The sequence below is a fragment of the Saccoglossus kowalevskii genome, chromosome 13 (assembly GCF_978046115.1).
Source record: "Saccoglossus kowalevskii chromosome 13, keSacKowa6.1, whole genome shotgun sequence".
Lineage (NCBI taxonomy): Eukaryota > Metazoa > Hemichordata > Enteropneusta > Harrimaniidae > Saccoglossus > Saccoglossus kowalevskii.
Window position 1 is genome coordinate 34,382,183 of NC_140653.1, and position 24,173 is coordinate 34,406,355.

A 24,173-nucleotide genomic window follows, 5' to 3' on the forward strand; every position below is an offset into this window, starting at 1 on the left:
ATTTTGACCATAGAAAAAGTATGCACTACTAATTGAGTAATTTATGGTATTTCCTTAAGGAAATTTCAATTGTTTTAGAGCCATTCATTTGACAATTTTGACAGACATCAAGACGTTCAGGTGGGGTACCTGTTTGACAATTTTGACAGACATCAAGACATTCAGGTGGGGTACCTATATTTTATATTACTCGTTTTTTTTTCAGGACCAACACTGAAACTGAAAAGACATTTTGCAGTCAGCAAATACACTAATGAGATTGAAGCTTTCTATGAAGAAACGCCCAAGAATTGATGCAACTATAGTGTGAATAGTTTGCCACAAACAATGCAGTTGTAAATAAATAAGACTGAATGTCATTTTGAATTCTGATTCTATTAAAGGTATAATTATTCAGATTCTATTACCATGATGTTAATTGGTGCTATATATATTGTAAAGAGAAATAATAGAGTTTTTGCAGTGATGTGTACTGATACCATTTTGCCACAGTTTTGGTTGAAAATTGTAAATTTGTTTGTTTTTTTTGCTGATGTGTAATGAACTATGCTAGACCAAAGAGTGATAAATTATGATACATTTAATCGAATCTTGTGACTGAAATATGATTTCCTTGAATCATATCTTGAGAGCTCAAATCTGAAATTGTGTTAGTTCATCTATGTAGCTGATTGCATTCTAAAAACAGAACTTAATTATGAAAATGTTATTTTTTAATAAAGTTTTACAACATGGTGGCCCTCCCATGTTGTATCTCACTTTATGCACACCACTTCCTAATGTGAAAGTTACGCTGTTATGTAAATGCTCGTTGGTCTTTCTAGATGATTAATACTCTACATGGGAGTGCCACTTTGTTAATTATATTTTACATTTCAATATTTATGCTGCATAGCAGTGTTATGTGAAATGTGAGAAAGTCTGTAACATGCTGTAATTGCGGTTAAAATTCCATAAGTATATCAATCTACTTCTCACATGGTCTTAGTGAGAGTTGGTCATTGTAGTTGTGTGGGCTTATCCACTCTTTGTGAGATGTACTTGAAGAGCCAGCAATAGTTATATGCTTCATGAACCTTACCAGTTTTTAATTAGATCTCAGTGATGGTCACAGAGATATTAACATTCTAGAATAATATTTTCATGGTTTATTGCTGCCTAGATGTAGTAAATTACAATGTCAGTCACTTAATTGAGATATTTCAGTTTCCAAAGATAAGATATGAGAATTTTGTATGTGACTTTTATGCATACGATTCATAAAATTAGAAATGTAGTAATTATGGTTTCAATTTAGGCCATTTGACAAGGTATACTTTACCAAATATTACCACATAAGTGCTTTTACACTCACTCTCATATTTTTCTAATCATGCTTTGAGAGAAATATATACAAATTGCTTTTTTCAGTTCTTGCTTGTATTATCTACATAACCATACTAAGCCAGTATACTTGTAATATCACTGATTTTTGCAATAACAACTTAGTTATAGCTTTTTAATTAGCTATTCAATTTTCTTCTTTCATATTTGCACTGTATAATTGCTTACAGCTCACATAATGCATCTATGGATGACTGCTTTAGGAAACCAATAAAATTCTGTTCTTGTTTAATAAACTACTACTTAGCATTCTTGCTTTTCTTTCTCTGTGTGCTAATGATCATGGAAATATCTTATTGTAGATACTACAAAATAGCAGCCATTTTGAATTATTCTGCTACAGCACCCAGCAGCGTTACTAATTTTGCAGCTAGCTCTATTTGGTTATTTTTATGTGAATCTATCTCAGTGCTCATTAGACCCCAATCACACAAATATTAATGCATTAACAAACCATTTCTACTGAGAAATATCTAATATAGTTCACAAGTAGTTCTGCATTGTGCATCATATTATAATCATTGTTTTTTGCAAACAAATCTGACATCTTGGTATTCCAAAATGACGACTGATTGAAGCCGTTTTTGTTTTTCCTTTATTGATATTATGCATGATTGAAAACTAACTTCAGAATCTATATCTTTTACAATATTTACTTTTTAATAATGCTCTAAATGTAACTATTTTGCTAGGTATTACAGAGGCACACAGAAAAATAGCAATGTTTCAGGTCGTTGCGAGCATCAACTGACACTTTTTTTTTTACAAAGGCACAGTTTTTTGTCTAACAAAATTAAAATATGTGTGCTTTGATTTTGGAAAACAAATTGACTTAAAAGATTTTTAATACCCAAACGAAATTACATATTCTACCACTAGAGGGCAGCATATAGTTCTGATATGAAGTTTTGACACGGTGACCTGATCACCAAAAGAGTGCACATTGGCTATTGTAAAATGGTGTGTAGGGATTTATAAATATTTACATGTTCAAAAACGAAGCTGGTGTTACAGTCAGCCTGAAAATCTGTTTTTTTTTTAAGTTTGGTTTTGTTTTCAAAAGTGTGTTAATACTAAATATTACTCAATTTTGTTCATCTGAATTTCAGATTTGTCTATTTCTAAAAGGGAGATAAACAATGGGATCTATTAAGTTTTTAAACATTGACAACATTGGTTTTATCAAATTTGACCCCAAAAAATGTTTTTGGAATTTCTGGGATGTTGAACCTTGTATTTATCAACTAAGTCTAGGCATGTGTCATCTTCCCTTACATGTAGGTCAGTATTTTCAACTTTATTTATTGAGACATGTTTTTCTTTTAATACAACCAAATAAAGGTGATTAAATCTTACTGAAATATTGTAATGTCACATAAAATGCGATGTGAAAACAGAGGTAAGTAGTCGCCATTCTCTTTGAAATCTGACACATGGTTTATAACGCACTATGCTCGCCATTATGGGAGTTGGCACATAAAATCACCAGTGAGAGGCCAACAGAGATAGCTTTTTAAGCTGGGAATGTATTTGACATTTTGCTCAGGGTTCAAAATATGTTGCATCTACCATAATGTTGAATAATGTGCAACTATATCGGTCTATATCTTTTAAATTTATTCTTTTATTGTTCTTTAAAATAATCTTCACAGCATGTGACTAATTGTTGACATTTACAGCCAGCTTAAGGCAGACTGATAATAGCTGTTGATGTTCATTTGGGTTTTGTAATTGTGCTATCAGTTTAAATATTCTAGCGTCCCAAGCTATGCTATTGAAAGAAAACTGGTCGATCAGCTTCAAAAAAAAGTTTTGATTAACACTGTATTTGTACCTGTTAGGCACAGCCAATATTTGTGACATGTTAAAATTGTAAGAAGCAGTATTGATATCATAGTTGACCGTTTTTTCTTTTGTGTGTGATGTTTAAATTTGATACAATGCAGCAGTTAATAAAATGGTGCAGATATGTTGGTTGAGACTTGGTTAGTGTGTATCAATTAGTTTTGTAAAAAACATAATATTTAACACTAATAGGTATAAGCAGAGGTAATTTTAGCAGTCAAAGCTCATATACAAGGCAGAATTTGATGCATAAAAAACAATTTAAACAAGCTGCTCTCTGATTGGTCTGACTGTTAGGGTTGGTTAGCCAATCATGCACAATCTTGTAAGTAGCTTCAGATTAACCCCATTCTAGGCCCATGCAAGTTGAAAACCCTACGTCTTGGCAACCCGTCCTATATATGTATATAGGATAGCTAGCTCATTATCTTGCACTACCCGATTTAAATGTCGAGTGTAGTGTATTTAGTTTGGTCCACATCTTGCATAAATGATTATTGTTCATAGAACCTGAATACCGATGAGAGACGGAAGGGCGTACAAATAACCTACTGGAACATGTAGATGAAAAAAGGTAGCCTATAGTGTATGCCTCGGCTTACTTTCACCAGGTATATAATGTATTATAGGTACATCTATGGCCTAGAGATACTGATAAAAATATTGAGTTATAGACTTGGGTCATATAAATGACAACACTACTGTCTTACAAAACAGGAAAAATGGCTAAATTATCCTAGCTTGATCATTAAACATACAGATGGTATATATACATATTGTGTTCACACATGCCGGGAAATGGGAGCTGTAGGAGGGCGTTGTTCAACTCTGTGTTGAGACTAGCCCGTTGACCGTTGAGGTAAACTAACCCACACCAAGGCCAGGTTAATCTGTTCACACACTGGGTTGAAATAAACCTGGGGTTGAGCTCAGCATGATGCTACGTAGATGTGTGAGCACAGACTATACCATCTGATTGGATCGCCAAGTTTGTTGCGTGTTATGTAATAGATCTAGGGGCTGTAATGAAGGCTTATAAATTATGTGGAATAGCTGAGGATGATTGTGTAGTGTCACAGTGTGTGGTGGAATGGCTGGGTTGATTGTGGGGTGTCACAGTGGGTGGTGGAATGGCTGGGTTGATTGTGGTGTGTCACAGTGGGTGGTGGAATGGCTGGGTTGATTGTGGGGTGTCACAGTGGGTGGTGGAATGGCTGGGTTGATTGTGGGGTGTTGCAGTGATGGTGGAATGACTGGGTTGTGGGGTGGAATGGCTGGGTTGATCGTGGGTGTCACAGTGGGTGGTGGAATGGCTGGGTTGATTGTGGTGTGTCACAGTGGGTGGTGGAATGGCTGGGTTGATTGTGGGGTGTTGCAGTGATGGTGGAATTACTGGGTTTATTGTGGGGTGGAATGGCTGGGTTGATCGTGGGTGTCACAGTGGGTGGTGGAATGGCTGGGTTGATTGGGTGGTGTCACAGTGGGTGGTGGAATGGCTGGGTTGATTGTGGGGTGTTACAGTGGGTGGTGGGATGGATGGGTTGATTGTGTAGTGTCACAGTGGGTGATGGAATGGCTGGGTTGATTGTGTGGTGTCACAGTGGGTGATGGAATGGCTGGGTTGATTGGGTTGTGTCACAGTGGGTGGTGGAATGACTGGGTTGATTGTGGGGTGGAATGGCTGGGTTGATCGTGGGTGTCACAGTGGGTGGTGGAATGGTTGGATTGATTGTGGGGTGTCACAGTGGGTGGTGGAATGGCTGGGTTGTTTGTGGGGTGTCACAGTGGGTGGTGGAATGGCTGGGTTGATTGTGGATGTCACAGTGGGTGGTGGAATGGCTGGATTGATTGACTGTGGAGTGCCACAGTGGGGGTGGAATGGCTGGGTTGTTTGTGTGGTGTCACAGTGGGTGGTGGAAATGCTGGGTTGATCATGGGGTGTCACAGTGGGTGGTGGAATGGCTGGGTTGATTTTGGGGTGTCACAGTAGGTGGTAAAATGGCTGGGTTGATTGTTGTGGTGGAATGGCTGCAATTGATTGTTGGGTGGACTAGCTGGGGTTGATTGTGGGGTATCACAGTGGGTTGTGCAATGGCTTGGTTGATTGGGTGGTGGAATGGCTGGGTTGATTGGGTGGTGGACGGGCTGGGTTGATTATGAGGTGTCACAGTGGGTGGTGGAATAGTTGGGGTTGATTGTGGGGTGTTACAGTGGGTGGTGGGATGGATGGGTTGATTGTGGGTGGTGGAATGGCTTGGTTGGTTGGGTGGTGGAATGGCTGGGTTGATTATGAGGTGTCACAGTGGGTGGTGGAATAGTTGGGGTTGATTGTGAGGTGTCACAGTGGGTGGTGGAATGGCTGGGTTGATTGGGTGGTGTCACAGTGGGTGGTGGAATGGCTGGGTTGATTGGGTGGTGTCACAGTGGGTGGTGGAATGGCTGGGTTGTTTGTGCGGTGTCACAGTAGGTGGTGGAATGGCTGGGTTGATTGTGGGTGGTGGAATGGTTGCAATTGATTGTGAGGTGGACTAGCTGGGGTTGATTGTGGGGTCTCACAGTGGGTTGTACAATGGCTGGGTTGCTTGGGTGGTGGAATGGTTGGGGTTGATTTCTGGGTGACACAATGGCTGTTGTCTCGTTTTGTAATATACAGCGATGGAAATATCATATTTTTCATGCTGGATTCCTTGGACATATTGGTGACGCTTTGCAGTTTATTATGATGCCATGCATATGCCCGGGAGGTTTTCTGCCTTTACTGTCTGTAACAGGTGGACGGTCGATTCGTTCCAAAGTCGATTTGTCCGATTTATTAGCTAAGGCTAATAATACTAACTTGTCCAATACAACCAACAAAATCCAAACAAACTGTATTTTATCTGCATAAGACAGCACATCGAAAACTGAACCCCAGTCATGAGTATGTTAATGCGTCAATCGTCAAATCAGGTTATTTATTTTCAGGATTATAGTGTGATTACAATGCTGTAGGAAGCAAAAATTAGTTGGTCCGGCCATCCATCATGGGCCGTAGGCCCGAGGCGTATGATGATGCGAGACAAAGGACCATGTCTGCTAGGGGGGACGTGCAGAAGTGGTCCGGCCATAGCCCGTATGGTCGTACGGTTCCTACAGCCTTGGATTACGGGGGTAATTTTGTAAATTAGTGAATACGTTGGCCGACCTGAGATTGAAATCCTCATGTACACCAACATAGAAATCGACATCACCCTGTACAAGACCATAAGGCTGATCTGAGGTAATGGGAAGAATGTGACTTGTGTATCGCTAACCGCTACCCATTATCAACAAGGTATTACATCAGTGCTTGGCATGACGGCCTGCATATAAAAAAATACAACAAAATAACATTACCGGCAACATGTATAACATATTCAAAGATCTGTGTGGAAATAACAAATACAAATACAAAGATAAAACTGTCACCATTCCTGGGTTTTCGTTCAAAACAAGTTATAAAATTTTACAATCTTGCTATTAACACATTACTGAATTAAGCCTTTAAAGTAACCCGAGAGTTAATAAACAAATTGTACTCAACAATCAACATTAACAAATATTAATCACAAACAACGTTACTGCTTCACAATAATGAAACATTTATGAAAACGTAAAGGAATCTTTCAAAAAATATTGGGCAGAAAAAATTAATAATGACAATAGAGCAAATCGGAATGATAGAAATAAACTAATAGCGTAAGGCTATTTCTGTTAATGAAACATCCTGTGAACATTGATGGCAATTACTTTGAAGATGAGCAGCATTATTAATGTCTTGTACACTTCACCAAGAAGGCAAAGAAAACAATTGTTTTCAGAATGGTGTGTGTGTGTTTTAAAACGACGTGTGTGCTCGAAAATGATTGATATGTGTATTAAAAAATGTATGTGCATTAAAAGATTATAAGTTATGCTGTAAGCATTTGTCCATGTGTGTGCAATGTATAAGCTGGTGAAACAAGTCGAAGTAAGGTGAGAAATATTTCAAAGTGGTGAAAAATGGTTTGAAAAACAAAACATTGTGAATGATCAATTTCAATGTTCAAATAGACATCACACAACGCTTTATAAAACATAAGCAGACTCCCATAGTTTGTTGCAACATATAGTTGTTCTAGCTCCTGCTATTTGTGATTTTGTGCTTCTGCGATATCTCTTCTTTATGCCAACGGACCTCAAAAGCCGCTTTGCTCGTTGAATTCTCGACCATCGTTCGCAATTAGAAACGCTAGCACACCAGATGTCAGTGATAACACGGCAATCGCATACACCAATAAAAATAAACGATCTAAAATTCGTGCTATCTCTTTCCATTCTTGTAACCGATCGCTACTCAGCAACTCGATCTCCGTGGCTTTAGTGTTCTCACATATTGACGAATTTTCATAAAAATACGCATCTTTCAAAATTTGATCTTTGTTCACCTTGTTTGAGTTTCTGTGAATGATATTCAAGGACTCATTTTGAACAAAGTTGTTGTAAATTCTCAGACTATCTGATTTGGGGATATCAGCCCGATGGCCTCCACTCCTTGTTCTGTGTTGACAACATCCACCACGTACGCCACTCGATACTGTGTCACCGTCTTTTCTAAATCGTACGCGTGTGCACAGTACACATGCAAGAAAATCAAACACAAGAATTCGGAGCCAGCGTGATGGTCGATCACAATTTGGTCCGTGGAAATGAATATTCAAGGTCATAGCAGTTGTGGCGCATGACATCGCCACCAACCCAATGGTGATAAACAAGTAACGTTCTGGTGAAAAACGAAATAAAATTTATTAGAATTATGTATGATCACTGAATCAATATCCATTTATAGAACACTGTGTGTAGAAACTGATTGTAATGGAGTGGACAAACTGAATGTGACTACGTGTTGACAGCACAAGTTTAAAGTGAGGGAGTTGTCACCTGCGCATGCGTCTGGTAGCCATAGCGTTTCATTGTTTACAAACAAGCGTCTACCCATGAGCCTTTGCGTTTTTAGCGTGTGTTTTTATCGTCGCTTGGGACTCAATTCCCGCGCGTGCGCAGGTCACGACCCTCCCGCTTTAATCATCCCTGTTTTCATTTGTACTATAGCATCAGGCACCCTAAAATCTCACTCCCAGGTACTTGAAGTTCATATATTCCATAGCCGTGGCTTACATGTTTTTAGTGTGTGTAAGGATACGTGACTAGTAACGTAAATCAACTACGGTCAGTGGCATTCAACCAAAAATATACAAACAAACAAAACAGCGTTAGCGAATACTTACGAATGTGCGGCGTATTTTCTGAGTTTGGTGGCATATACTCTGAGACAGTGGATAGGAACACCATGAGTGACAACATACTAGAAACACACAGTGTTATTCGTTCTCCCGAATCCGACGGCAAGTAGAACCCGATGACTACCAGTACAGACACAAGGAATGCCGGGAATATAATGTTGAATACATAAAATAAAGAGCGCCGCTTTAGGTGGATTATGTATGTGACGTCAGGGAACTTTTCGGGACAGCAGGGGAACTTGATAACGTTTCTTTGCACTGGCATTTCAATTACATTCCATTCACCATTATCGATGAATGTATCTAAGTTACTTCGTCCATCTTTGATTAGGTCAATTAAATGAATCGGATAGACCCAGGAACCGAATTTAAAATAACATCTCTGATGGTCAAATGGAAAGTAAGTAGCATCAATGGAACAACTACTTCTAAATACAAATGGCTGTAATGCTGTCACTTGACCATCTGACGTCACGCGAGCGTCAGTGTCGTAGTGTCTGATGAATTCTTCATGTACACTGGAATAAATTGAAAACAAGTTTAAACTGCGATAAAAAATAAATTTCGATATTTCGAGAACTGTTTAATTTGAACTGCTCAACGACAAATGAATAATTTATGTGTGTGGCAATTGGGAATGTAACGCGGCATCATGGGATTACTAGTAATTGCTACAGCGGGGCCCAAATAAACTGTTTGTGATGACGCTCCTTGACACAATCTACTGTGTCACTTCGTCGATGTGTTTTTGATACAGTCTGAACAAAACAACACTTTAGTTGCATGTGTATCCGAATCAAACCGTGATTCATAAACCCTACTGAATGATGAGTGACGTCATTCTTTGCAAACGCCAGTCTTGGACTTGCAAAATATAGACAGGTTAGTCCGATGACCGACGTATGTGGATATGTGTATAACAACAATGGACGTGTCACCTGCAGCTTACCTGCCGTGTAGCGTTATATCGGGTTGCCATATACGTGTTATTGGTAGTTGTATTTCATCCACCCCGCCGTATTCAGATTCATTCCAAACTAAGTATTCGTCATGCCATACCTGAAATAAACACAGTACACCCGCCAGTGAAGATCTCCTTTGTATGGAGTGCGGCTGGATACTAATACGACGAATTATTAATTTATTTTCTGCACCAACAGAGAAATGTTTGTTGTTGAGATTCGGTTTTCTATATGTAAACATAACATATGTATAGAAACCAGGTAACGTGTGCATACATATGTCGTATTGACATAAACAAACATAACATACCTGACCAAGCCATGCTTTTAAAATAATAACTTGGTTTTGCTCCTCCTGGAAGAAATATTCACTGATTATTAAAACGCAAAATATTTGAATGAGTGATGCTAAGAATATTTAATTTATTTTCTTTTAGAGTATATTTTTATGTAATATGATTGAATAGTTAAATAATAGACAATTATATAATAATATAAAATTAACCCAGTAGTTCTAGACACCGTCGTCCCCAGACGGTGGTTAAGATAATAAATAACAAATGCGTGAAATGTACTATGTGACATTATGAACAATATAATTATATTACGCAATAAACCTGAAATGAGATATATATAACTGCATATCGATTTAATATCCAAAATTAAATATACTTCTTTTCCCAGGTATTATTAGTCGTACAACAGTCGCCATTATGTACGGATACATTATATCGTACCACTTGAAATTACAATCAAATAACTAGACAAACGTGCAATTGTCAGTAATTTGGTTTAGATGGTGACGACTATATAACCTAGATCGGATATTCATAATGAACTCCGATTGTTTCCTGAACAACTAAATGTGTATTTCCAAATAATCGTCAGCTGAACTAAGCTTCATGTTTCGAATGTTCATATTAGTAATCGTCTCGCTATTGGGCGACTTTCAGTATGTATGTCTACCTAGTAAATACATTAGCAAAGTATTTTATTAACAAGTTGACATATCCCGTCTAGGTTATTATGCTTATGTATATCATGAGAAATAACTGACTGAATAACTGTAGAAAAATGACGTATTTGGTCAATTCAAAGTATACGCAAATAAATGTATTTTTAATTACAATGACATTGTATTAGTCTGTGTTTGTCCCACAGTTATTACGTATATGCAAGTGACTATCACACATCTTTCTGGTTAGAAGTCTAAACCTCTCTTCTCTTGTATGGTTTATATAGGCCCCTGCCACGTCATGTGCAATAATGAAAGGTTTTTAAGAAGATAAAATGTATATTTTTGGTGATTTTAATACCAATGTCATCAAGCAGGGTTTATTATCTGTTCAATATGATCCTCATGTGTCTCTGCCAAATGATTAATGACGTAACACGTCATTGTTCTTTTTTTCTTAGTAGAAATCATCACAATCGATCACACGATTGACTATTTCACACCCCTTCTGACTTTCAAGTCATTATATGGTAAAGCGATTATAAAGACCTCTGAATAGAACAACAATTCGTCAAGATTATATGAGGACTGTACACTATCCATCTTAAGAATAATGTAAGAAAAAGTAAGAATTTTAAATAAATCTTACCACATCGATAATCTGTATTGGTGTCATCCGGTGTTTCACTATGGTTACCACTGAATCATTCTTGACAGGGCGGAGGAACGACGGGTAGTTTTCCAGTAACTCATTTACCAAGTTAGCACCCAAATTCGACGATGTTACCATGGGAACTACAAATCAATAATAAAGTATTGATAACAATATATTGACTAAATATTTATAAAATAATTTTCAATTTTCATAGTAGGTCAATGTGTGACGAATGGTTGCACTTGTATGCATTTATGTAAAATCAGATTTTTCTCCACCAGAAAAACGAAAGCGAAAAAACACTAAATTAACTTAGAGCAGACTATCCACCTAAGTTGTCCCACTTTCCCCTTACAGGGCGTCTATTGACATACATCACTATGGAAGTCACCGTCAGATAATTCAGGTAATGGGGTGATATTTAGACTACTTGCAGATACCCGGATGTTAAAGCGCGGTAGTCGTCGCGCTGCGCATGTGCGACATTTGTGTCGACAAACATTGATTTTTCCACAACCCAATGCGTTCTTCAAATGGAAATCACAAGTATGAGGTTTGACCTGGGCGCGACTTGCACTGATTACCGACAGTGACTCCTTCAATACCTTCCAATTACATGAAAATTACCTAATTAAAGCTTGGAAACGTGTCAGTTCGTACTCGTTGATCTGCGCAACAGTCAAAGTCACCATCTTTGTTTATATGAGACCCATATATCTCGCACATGCGCAGCGCGACGACTACCGCGCTTTAACAATTCTAATATTTCATTTTGAATCTTATGATTACAATTACTGTACAATCTTGAGTCAAATACGTCATTTCAACACACTGCGTTTTGAGTTGATACAATTCATATTGAGTAGAAAAGTATCCTAATTTAATGAAAGTCATTCACGGTAACATTTGTGTACAATGTACATGCCTCTTAAAGTAAAAACAAAACAAAACAAAACAAAACAAAAAACTGTTTCAAAATAATAAAAATCGGAAATAATATGCCTTGATTCACAATATTGAACAAACATTCATATTTTTCCTGTATCTTAGAAGAGTGCAGTGACATGCAAAACTGTTACTCACAATATACTAGTAGTTTTTGAAAGCCTAGAAACACAAGTGAACGTACTAGATAGTCATATGAAAGACAAACTTCCATACTATTGAAAATGACTAAAACCCGGGGCTGTGATAAAATCTGACAGTATTGCCAGCGTACCGTGAATAATACAAAGTCATTGTAATTGTGTCCCCATTGATTTAACATTTCATTTACTAAATTATTCAATAACTAAATTACATATTTGATAAACTATTGACAGAAACTGTAACATATTTACTGCCGCCACTAGATTTAATTTCAGGTAAATGAGATTGTTTCATTCATTAAGTCGACCATGTCTCCGAATCATATAGCAGTATGTGTTCATACATTTCGAAACACCTGGTGTCACTTCTTGTTTGTGTACACCGTGGGTTTCATGTATCATTCGTTCACTGATGTGATAATGTTTTGTAATACATTGTCTGTTTTTGTTGTATGTGATATGTGTTTAATGATTTACATTAGGTTATGTTATTTCTACTGTATATTTAAAAAAATGCACTTTATGTCCATCTGATATGACACACAGCAGAGTAGCTGCTTGAATAGCATTTCGGCATAAAAAATATTTGGACCAGGTTTAGATTTGCATCTAATTTTATGAAAGGTTAAACAAAAAAACACGAAAAACCGATGTTTTTCTCTTTCTTGTCTTAGTTTACCACAAAGCAATGCCTTCATTGGAATTCATTACACTATTTACTGAAGCAGAAGACCATCGTAAATGGCCGATAATACATCAATTTTAATTTAAATTTGTAGTATAATGACTTACATGGTTCTAACACTCCTTGGACACGTGGGAATACGTATCGGAATAATCGCGGTTAGTCGTCTGACTTAGTATACAGAATACATCATACTGTGTAGATGTATGCATTCAGATAACTGCAATTACCTTATATACTATATATTGATGGGTTTCGTCACGGCTTATAGACTGGCGTAATTGTTTCTTTAAATAATTTACCAATTTTATGGATACGTGTGCACATAGTTTTGAATTCATAAAAGTTAAATTGTACTCAATTGAATGAGTGTGTAATATACAACAAACAAACAAACAGGCCATAACCACACATCCTGGTGCCGTAGATGATATTGTTAGATTTGTTTAATCATGTTGGTGCACTACAGAAACTATATAAACTGTTTATTTATCGTGATTCGAACCAACTAATCCTGCTATATATATAAATCAAAGCATGTGCACCTTGGTAATCATATATTGAAGTCCGGTCCTGTGTGACTATCTTCCTCGATTAGACAGATTATCTCTGTCATTTACGACTCAGAAATATACAAGCCATTGCCACGAGCTGTATCGTCATTGTGTAGCAATAAGTACGTAAGGTTTGTGTGACTACGATGTAATGACTCATTACACAAAGCTTGGCTTAGAAACATTATGCTATCATATATCAGTCTCATTTATCACCGATTAATTAAACGCGAGATCATATTTCTTCTTGTACTAATCGGTCTGCATTACATCAGTTGTGTTTATTTATAGTATTCATTTAAATATCGAACAAGGGGTATGCATTATTCAATGCGTCACAGCTAACTTATAAATAACTTAAAACAGGTGATAATAAACAGTGTCCCGAAACTTAAATAAAGTAGCATTGATGAGTTTTGTAAAGGTAAAAAACTGTGGAAGTTTTGAACAAGATTGGGGAAGATAAATTATCAGATGTACATGAACATTGCATGTACTTTCACACATAATATATCTACGTACTTGCGTGTTATTTACCCACTAACTTGAAGCTGTCTGCTGTGAGAGACAAACAGACGTAATACGTACATAAGGAAATTACAGATACCGTGGTTGAAAACGACCAACTTCGTAATTTTATCACCAATCAAATGCAATGTATTCATTAGATTACGATTTGGTATAACAGATCCATACATACTCTCATATGTTTGTACACATGTACAATGAATTCACTAACTCGTTCTTATTTCCCATCAACACACATTCATATCATATGAAAAACATTATGAAGTTTGAAACACAATTGCTTTGTTAATCTGTTTCAACTATTACGTTTTAATGAAATAAACGTTGTTTTAAATAAATAACTGTCGCCATATTGGATGTCCTCACAAAACTTTACCCGTCATGCAGTTCATTAATAAAATAAGGAAGCGTCTTGGGATGACACGTAATTATCGAATATATCATGCATCACGTGATGTATTCTATAATCATAACGCTATGTTTGCATATAAATTATGAGTGTATATAAATACGACAACAATTCATTACTCTATATGTTTAACTTAACGTATTCTGCTGGTATTAATTCAATGTGAATGTCAACAATATAAAACAATATAGGACTGTAGGCTTTCAAATTTGTTGTTCTTTGTCGTAAAAAACACATTTGGGAGCATTATATTCTATGTTACCTTGTCATGTGGCCGTGTTAGTGTTGTATGGGCCAAATAGTGTCTATCAATAACAGTTTGAGAGGATACAAGGCAGTAGTTATTGAAATGATATCGGCGTCACATATTTCACAATTGGCAGGAATTCAATTATTTCGATGAATTGAAAAGATCGGAATGGACAAAATTGAAACACGATAGTGTTGTTCATGACAATTACTTTCGTATCTGTCCTGACGGCCTATTTTGTACATCGTACTTTGAGGTTAATAAAACATTTGTACTGACTCAGTTGTATTTATATAGATAATGCATGTCATGCTACTATACGTCACTCCATATTGTATTTGTCACAGTAGCGTCAACTTCGTAGGCAGTTATAATAAGTGCTTGTTTCTTGGTCTTTTATATTATTGTATTATAGTCCTTTTAAATTATTTTATGTCATTGTAATATCAGTAAGTCTTATTGCTTCATAGTTCAAACCGATTGTTAGACCGATACATAGAGCCTCGCTTTGATAGTAGGCTTAAGTTCAACCTACACGTTTAGGGATTGGTCAGTTACTTCGGCCTGGGGGGGGGGGGGTCGGTGGATCAGTAGGGGGGTACCCTGTTTTTGAATGTGCGAATAGGGGGGGTCACCCTGTTTTTGATATCATGAATAGGGGGTCACCATGTTTGTTTTCCAGAATTCACACACGCGCTCATGCATATATTTTTAACAATTTTATTTCAGAACAAAAGATAAAAAAGTTAATCGTACAAATCATGTGTTCTTAATAATAACTATTACCTATATTGCCTATAAATTTGTTGATGCAAAAAATGTTATAGGCTAAATATTTTGAGGTTAAAGTTGCCAAATAACTAACAGATTATGCAATGCGGCTAGAACCCAATTATACAATATATACAATTATACAACCCAATTAAACACATCCCAAGTCCATGTGCTGCTGATATCAGATTATTTTATTTAAAGTCTGAAGTCACCATTGTATAAGATATTCACTGGATTTATCCAATTATAACAGAAGACGGAAAGACAACACAGCAATTAGTACAAAGAGCAGTGACATTTTTTTGTTTAGCAAATCAAAAAAGTTAAATTTGTGAAAATGCTGATATATAAATTAAAATAAATAATGAACAAATAAATAAATAATTTTTTTGTTTTTTTAACTTTTAAATATGCATATTTTGCTTTGTAAAATACCAAAATCCAACACAAATTTAAGCAAAAATCAAAGTTACCTTTGTTTTCATAAGCATAGACTGTGCTTCGGGTGTAAAGTTTTCCTGGTCTATAAGATATGAAAGATATTTTAAATCCAACTTATTTTTCAAAGAGTTCAAACCGCCTAGATTCAAATCCTCTTTTCCTATCTTATAAGGGAGTTTATCGAGTGAGTACTCCACAGCTTTGCTTTTATTTACTATCTGTAGCAGCATAGATTTCCCTACTTCCTGCAGCCTTTTCTGTAGTCATTTTTTGGCTTTATGCTTCCCCTCCCCTCCTAAGGTCTATTGAATGCAAACACTAAAAATTATGGCAAACCATGATATTTTCAATGCACATATAATACATTTTGTAATCATGTCAGAGCCAAAACTGTTAATGTTTCTTTGTTTTTTAGGGGGGTCAGCATGTTTTAAAATATAATGTTGGGGGGGGGGGTCACTTACTTTTTTTTCTTTGATAGGGGGTGGGTCAACTGAGATTTACAGCTGGCAAAATGGAATCTGCCGACCCCCCTAGGCTGAAGTAATTGACCAATCCCTTACATAAATATTGATATGCTGCAAAAAAAGTATCGATTACAAATATTGTACATGTTTTTCGGTGAGAACTCATACCTATATTTGCAGTACTCAGAGTGAATGAGTTACAACTTACTACGTGTGACAGTAACGTCACGTTCCATTAACTCGGAATAGCAATGAGTGATGGTATTGTTCTACAATAGCCATTAGCGAATGTCGACTTTGACTTAGAATGATTACACTTCCCGTCACCAATACAGTCACTACATATAAGCTTTAGATGTGGTTATGGTAAATACGTGGCAATGATATATATCATAGTATGTCAATGGATATTGTTTCTGAACGAATGATACTATAAATAATTTGAACATATCAGGAATACTTTCAATGTAATCCGATATAACGTTATTAGCCTTGACTTCGCGAATTATAGCAAATCATTTTTTTTCAATATAATGTACCGTAGATCAAAGGTTTCGTTAACAACTGAAATATTTGCCTAATTACTGTCAATCCGTCCCATCGAGTGACAAATTAATTTCTTTCAATCAAACAATACGTCATCCAGTCTTTCAAAATTTATATTTTTCTCAAAGAAAGTGGAATTAACAACATATACAAACAATATTCAAATCCGTCATTAAATTTCACGCATACAGTAAATAATAAAATATATGTGTTAGAGTGATTCTATGTATTAGAGTAAGCACATTCTCCTCCACCTGTCGTACCCACCATATATCATTTTGAGTTATAGTCAAGTTTCAGTAGATCTACACAAATCTGTTTTAATGTTAAGACAAGTCATTCTTTACAAGCCATTAGTTTTGACGAAAACATGATTCCTCTTCGGAATGTACTACGAAGTAATGTATGGAAGTTATAAACCCCGTGTCGTACAGCAAGGAAGTGTTTGGAAGCAAGATATGGCCCTCATGACATACAGACAAGTTAATTTTTATATTTGTGAACATATACAACATTATGACTCTGTCAAATGCTTTAATATATTGAAGGCATGTGTGTGTTTATTTATTCAAAACACATTCCCGAGTGACACAAGCTATATTTAATTAATAGTATTATTTACGGCAAACATTAATAGAATTAAAAACTCAATATTCGATTTACTATTCTATAAACAAAACCAAAACAATAGCCATCATACATGCCACAACATGCACGTTAAATACTTGCACACACCCTTTGTCACAGTCACAGCTGTGAATTTTAAATGGATTTTAAATTTAACAATTTGGGAGAAGCTGAATGTACATATACTTGGATGGAATCTAATACATTATTTCTATTTGGATTATGATAGCAACTGATTCAGCAACAGTAGAAATTCAATTCTGTCGCGTAGGAATCGGAAAATTACAGTTCAGCTGTATAGAATAGCGCCGGATGATTTAGGAAACATAACATATTTCTAAAATATACATCACATCGCTATAAATGTTATTTTGAAACGGTGTGTATATACGATTTAATTTCGTAAGTTTTATGTTTGAACATTTTTGAGTTCAACTATCTGAACTCATGAAATCTACATTGTACGCATGATTTACACCTACAGTAGACACATACAGTTCAATTGTATTGAAATCTACATTGTACGCATGATTTACACCTACAGTATACACATACAGTTCAATAGTATTGAAATCTACATTGTACGCATGATTTACACCTACAGTATACACATACAGTTCAATAGTATTGAAATCTACATTGTACGCATGATTTGCACCTGCAGTATACACATACAGTTCAATTGTATTGAAATCTACATTGTACGCATGATTTACACCTACAGTATACACATACAGTTCAATTGTATTGAAATCTACATTGTACGCATGATTTACACCTACAGTATACACATACAGTTCAATTGTATTGAAATCTACATTGTACGCATGATTTACACCTACAGTATACACATACAGTTCAATAGTATTGAAATCTACATTGTACGCATGATTTACACCTACAGTATACACATACAGTTCAATTGTATTGAAATCTACATTGTACGCATGATTTACACCTACAGTATACACATACAGTTCAATTGTATTGAAATCTACATTGTACGCATGATTTACACCTACAGTATACACATACAGTTCAATTGTATTGAAATCTACATTGTACGCATGATTTACACCTACAGTATACACATACAGTTCAATTGTATTGAAATCTACATTGTACGCATGATTTACACCTACAAGTATACACATACAGTTCAATGGTATTGAAATCTACATTGTACGCATGATTTACACCTACAGTATACACATACAGTTCAATTGTATTGAAATCTACATTGTACGCATGATTTACATCTACAGTATACACATACAGTTCAATAGTATTGAAATCTACATTGTACGCATGATTTACACCTACAGTATACACATACAGTTCAATTGTATTGAAATCTACATTGTACGCATGATTTACACCTACAGTATACACATACAGTTCAATAGTATTGAAATCTACATTGTACGCATGATTTACACCTACAGTATACACATACAGTTCAATAGTATTGAAATCTACATTGTACGCATGATTTACACCTACAGTATACATATACAGTTCAATTGTATTGAAATCTACATTGTACGCATGATTTACACCTACAGTATACACATACAGTTCAATTGTATTGAAATCTACATTGTACGCATGATTTACACCTACAGTATACACATACAGTTCAATTGTATTGAAATCTACATTGTACGCATGATTTACACCTACAGTATACACATACAGTTCAATTGTATTGAAATCGACATTGTACGCATGATTTACACCTACAGTATACACATACAGTTCAATTGTATTGAAATCTACATTGTACGCATGATTTGCACCTACAGTATACACATACAGTTCAATAGTATTGAAATCTACATTGTACGCATGATTTACACCTACAGTATACACATACAGTTCAATTGTATTGAAATCGACATTGTACGCATGATTTACACCTACAGTATACACATACAGTTCAATTGTATTGAAATCTACATTGTACGCATGATTTGCACCTACAGTATACACATACAGTTCAATGGTATTGAAATCTACATTGTACGCATGATTTACACCTACAGTATACACATACAGTTCAATGGTATTGAAATCTACATTGTACGCATGATTTACACCTACAGTATACACATACAGTTCAATTGTATTGAAATCTACATTGTACGCATGATTTACACCTACAGTATACACATACAGTTCAATGGTATTGAAATCTACATTGTACGCATGATTTGCACCTACAGTATACACATACAGTTCAATTGTATTGAAATCTACATTGTACGCATGATTTACACCTACAGTATACACATACAGTTCAATGGTATTGAAATCTACATTGTACGCATGATTTACACCTACAGTATACACATACAGTTCAATGGTATTGAAATCTACATTGTACGCATGCTTTGCACCTACAGTATACACATACAGTTCAATTGTATTGAAATCTACATTGTACGCATGATTTACACCTACAGTATACACATACAGTTCAATTGTATTGAAATCTACATTGTACGCATGATTTACACCTACAGTATACACATACAGTTCAATTGTATTGAAATCTACATTGTACGCATGATTTACACCTACAGTATACACATACAGTTCAATTGTATTGAAATCTACATTGTACGCATGATTTACACCTACAGTATACACATACAGTTCAATTGTATTGAAATCGACATTGTACGCATGATTTACACCTACAGTATACACATACAGTTCAATTGTATTGAAATCTACATTGTACGCATGATTTGCACCTACAGTATACACATACAGTTCAATAGTATTGAAATCTACATTGTACGCATGATTTACACCTACAGTATACACATACAGTTCAATTGTATTGAAATCGACATTGTACGCATGATTTACACCTACAGTATACACATACAGTTCAATTGTATTGAAATCTACATTGTACGCATGATTTGCACCTACAGTATACACATACAGTTCAATGGTATTGAAATCTACATTGTACGCATGATTTACACCTACAGTATACACATACAGTTCAATGGTATTGAAATCTACATTGTACGCATGATTTACACCTACAGTATACACATACAGTTCAATTGTATTGAAATCTACATTGTACGCATGATTTACACCTACAGTATACACATACAGTTCAATGGTATTGAAATCTACATTGTACGCATGATTTGCACCTACAGTATACACATACAGTTCAATTGTATTGAAATCTACATTGTACGCATGATTTACACCTACAGTATACACATACAGTTCAATGGTATTGAAATCTACATTGTACGCATGATTTACACCTACAGTATACACATACAGTTCAATGGTATTGAAATCTACATTGTACGCATGCTTTGCACCTACAGTATACACATACAGTTCAATTGTATTGAAATCTACATTGTACGCATGATTTACACCTACAGTATACACATACAGTTCAATGGTATTGAAATGTCGAGTATGAAAGTACTTACAAATATGTTAGGTTTATCATAGAGGTAAATATGTTTATCTCTATGATTATATATAACCTCCTGTCTCATGAGTAATAATCTCTTTTTGTATCCTCATGCGTTCTGTGTCCAGACTTTCTGTCATCGCTGACCCGAGCAGAAATGCTCAGAATGTGCTCTTGTATCCGCTGTGGGTGTCTAACCCGTTATAACCTGATGATGGGCGGACACGAGAACCATTATTCAACGGATCATATAAACAGTCTTTTTAAGCAGAGAGATAATCCTTTATCATCCACGTAAGTCAGATGGGTTTTATTAAAGTAGCAAAAACGTCACATCTATGTTCATTTCTCTCTCTTTCTGATTGCATATTCAATGTGCTACTCATTTCAAAGTACATAATAATTTAATATATGGTCACTGAATATTGCAATATGTTACATGTCTTTGTGTGAACTATGTAATATATAGTTCACGTGACAATTTGTTTCATGGAAACGAAATATTTATTTTTATTTAGCTTTTTATAACATTGTCACACCAGCACAACAGTCACTTCAAGTTGTATTCGTTTCTATTTCGGTGCCGGGTCGCATTATTAGGAGTTACTTGATATTAGAAACAATAAACCAAATCTGTGCTATTAGTCAGTATTAGTCAGTTGCGAAAAATGTTATCACAATATTTGTGTAGGTAATACTTGGCATCATTTAGTTATCATGATATGAGTTTACCTTAGTAAATATTCTTCAGATATTTGTGAAACATTATAACAACGTTTAAAGTAAAACAAACCAGTGTACAAGTGTCATCATTGGAATACGATATGTTCAAAACTACGATTTGAGGGAATAAGAACACTACATTATGGTAGATTCCACAATGAGGCAATGTTTCTTTTTAATCTAATTTTAAACTTGGTTTTAAATAATAATTTAATTCGGTAAAATATGTTCTGTCTGTCAAGATACATAATTTAGCATTTGACACAACGGCCACTTTTGGGATACGAGTAAATATCGTCTCCATAGAAACCAACGATAAAAGGTTTTAATCCGACAGAATCATCGCCTAAGATTGTTGAATTAAAAACCACGATGTCCAAAAAAAATGGCATTACGTTGACGTTTAGTGACGTCATGCTATAATAAAGAATTTACTATGTGTGCATTTCGGAGAATCATAAAGAAATACAGTCCCGCTGTTCATGTTTGGATTCCGTGTGATATAGATGTATTGAACCTCTCACTATCTATTCCGTAATAAAAATGAGGCTAAGCTGCAATTAAATTTGAATTACATATACACACTATAATTGCAGTGTTAGCATATATAATAATATAAGTGTTCAATACATGTACACTGTTATCACATCACATTATATGAATTGTCGTAAATATCACGAGGCAATTGAACTAATGCAAATTTGATGTCATTTTATGTATTTTTGATTGGCTTTATAGAAAAAATGCCGCCAGCTTTTATAAATGGTTCCCGTGATCGTTCAGTCTGATATTGTTTTATATTACACACAGTAAATAGCCCTAACAGATGGTGTGTTGAATTCAACTGTGACATATTGTCAGTTAGGCAACATGATAGAAATACCAACATTGCATATAACTGCATGTACCATTTATGTCATGTCTTCATATGTATGTATTAATATACGGTGGAACAGTGCAAAAACACGGTAACTGAGCATACACAGCGTGTTTTGTGTTATTTTCATGACTGCAATAAAACAAAATTATGATTACTGTAATGTTGTTACAACATTGACATTGACAGATTCATTGGACAATATCTTTGTAATGACTGTTATATTGGGAATTTAAAATTTTCAATATAAAAACAATCAACATGAATGTACTTACCCAATGCTAGAATTATTGCCCACGCACAGAATATCATTGTAGTCATAGTATTAACACGGTTCATTAGGCGTAAACAGAAGTATTGGTGAACACTATTGTCGCACCAAATATGTCACGTAATTCCTCTTTTTCATCTCGGTGTTATTGCCATGTAGTGTAATATTGCCCATTTCATGCCAAGTAGTGTACATTTCACTAGATAGTTAAGTTGTATCACCATAACAATGACGTTCCCCGTGACAGTGTTACCAATGACAACCGGAGATGTGTATCACGTATATCATGTATCGCCGAACGTATGTGACATGCACCGAGCTACATCGACTTGATTTAAACATAAATATCCCAGTAAAGAACGTATGTGGTTATCACCACAAAAGACGTTTGTTTCGCTGTAAATAAACGATTGGATGACGTCGACGTTACAGTTCTATTGTATCGACTCTGTAAACTGCCATAGAAACACCGCTCCCTTGGTACACACGCTGATGTAAGCCGTGATGCATGTTTAAAACCCCGTCCCAATAGAACCACATACTTCAATGCGCATGCTCTAATTATTTATAGAAACTGCACATGCGATTATTCACGCGAGCATCAAATAAAAGGAACTCATTACTAAAGTGCCAATAATGATAACAATAGGTATTAACACTGATTGATTTTAATTATCGTGCCAAGCTGGAATATGTGGAAATACTTGGGGAAATATATTTAATATATAACAATGCAATTATCATCTTATTTAGTAGTGAATGTGTCAATCATATTGCCGATTATTATCATTATTATGTGAACTGTGCTTTGGGCAAGGTCGTCCGCGATGTTGTTGATCCTTTGAACCCAATACATTTTCAAATCAATATTTTGCAAATATGTCTATAAATTTACAATAACGCAATTTTTTATTGCCTACTGGTCTTGGTCACAATGTTTGGAAAATATTGAGTTCTATCACTGATTTGAGTACTATCACTGATTTGAGTACTATCACTGATTTGAGTACTATCACTGATTTGAATTCTATCACTGTTTTGAGTGCTATCACTGATTTGAGTATTATCACTGATTTGAGTAAAATCAATGCTTTGAGTACTATCACTGCTTTAAGTACTATCACTGCTTTAAGTACTATCACTGATTTGAGTGCTATCACTGATTTGAGTACTATCACTGAATTGAGTACTATCATTGATTTGAGTACTACCACTGAATTGAGTAATATCACTGCTTTGAGTACTATCACTGATTTAAGTACTATCACTGATTTAAGTACTATCACTGATTTGAGTACTATCACTGATTTGAGTAATATCACTGATTTGAGTAATATCACTGATTTGAGTACTATCACGGCTTTAAGTACTAT

General features: G+C 35.4%; 2 protein-coding genes across 5 annotated transcripts in view; one reads left to right on the forward strand and one right to left on the reverse strand.

The window, feature by feature from the left end:
- The window catches only part of LOC100372454 (long-chain-fatty-acid--CoA ligase ACSBG2-like), a 79,230-nt gene extending 75,866 nt beyond the window's left edge, over positions 1–3,364 (forward strand). For all 4 annotated transcript variants that reach the window (XM_085507258.1, XM_085507261.1, XM_085507259.1 and 1 more), the window contains one exon: positions 206–3,364. In XM_085507258.1, the coding sequence (XP_085363384.1) occupies positions 206–294 (89 nt within the window). In that variant the 3' untranslated portion in view covers positions 295–3,364. The remainder of the gene's footprint in view (positions 1–205) is intronic.
- A 3,967-nt stretch (positions 3,365–7,331) lies between these two features.
- On the reverse strand, positions 7,332–23,272 carry LOC100372604 (neuronal acetylcholine receptor subunit alpha-3-like). The gene is made up of 6 exons (XM_002731662.2): positions 22,805–23,272; positions 11,095–11,240; positions 9,801–9,845; positions 9,478–9,587; positions 8,514–9,046; positions 7,332–8,008 (listed from the first exon to the last, which is right to left on the reverse strand). Exons 1-6 carry the CDS (start codon positions 22,866–22,868, stop codon positions 7,425–7,427), a joined length of 1,482 nt encoding a protein of 493 aa, XP_002731708.2. The 5' UTR covers positions 22,869–23,272; the 3' UTR covers positions 7,332–7,424.
- Positions 23,273–24,173: the final 901 nt, after the last annotated feature.

Bases quoted from the DNA above. Each gene is read 5' to 3' on its own strand.
- LOC100372604 (XM_002731662.2), bottom strand. From the start codon at position 22,868: ATGAACCGTGTTAATACTATGACTACAATGATATTCTGTGCGTGGGCA. The intron at 11,241-22,804 runs GTAAGTACATTC...ATTGATTTGTAG, and splicing joins GGCAATAATTCTAGCATTGG to TTCCCATGGTAACATCGTCG. The intron at 9,588-9,800 runs GTATGTTATGTT...TGTTTATTTCAG, and splicing joins TAAAAGCATGGCTTGGTCAG to GTATGGCATGACGAATACTT.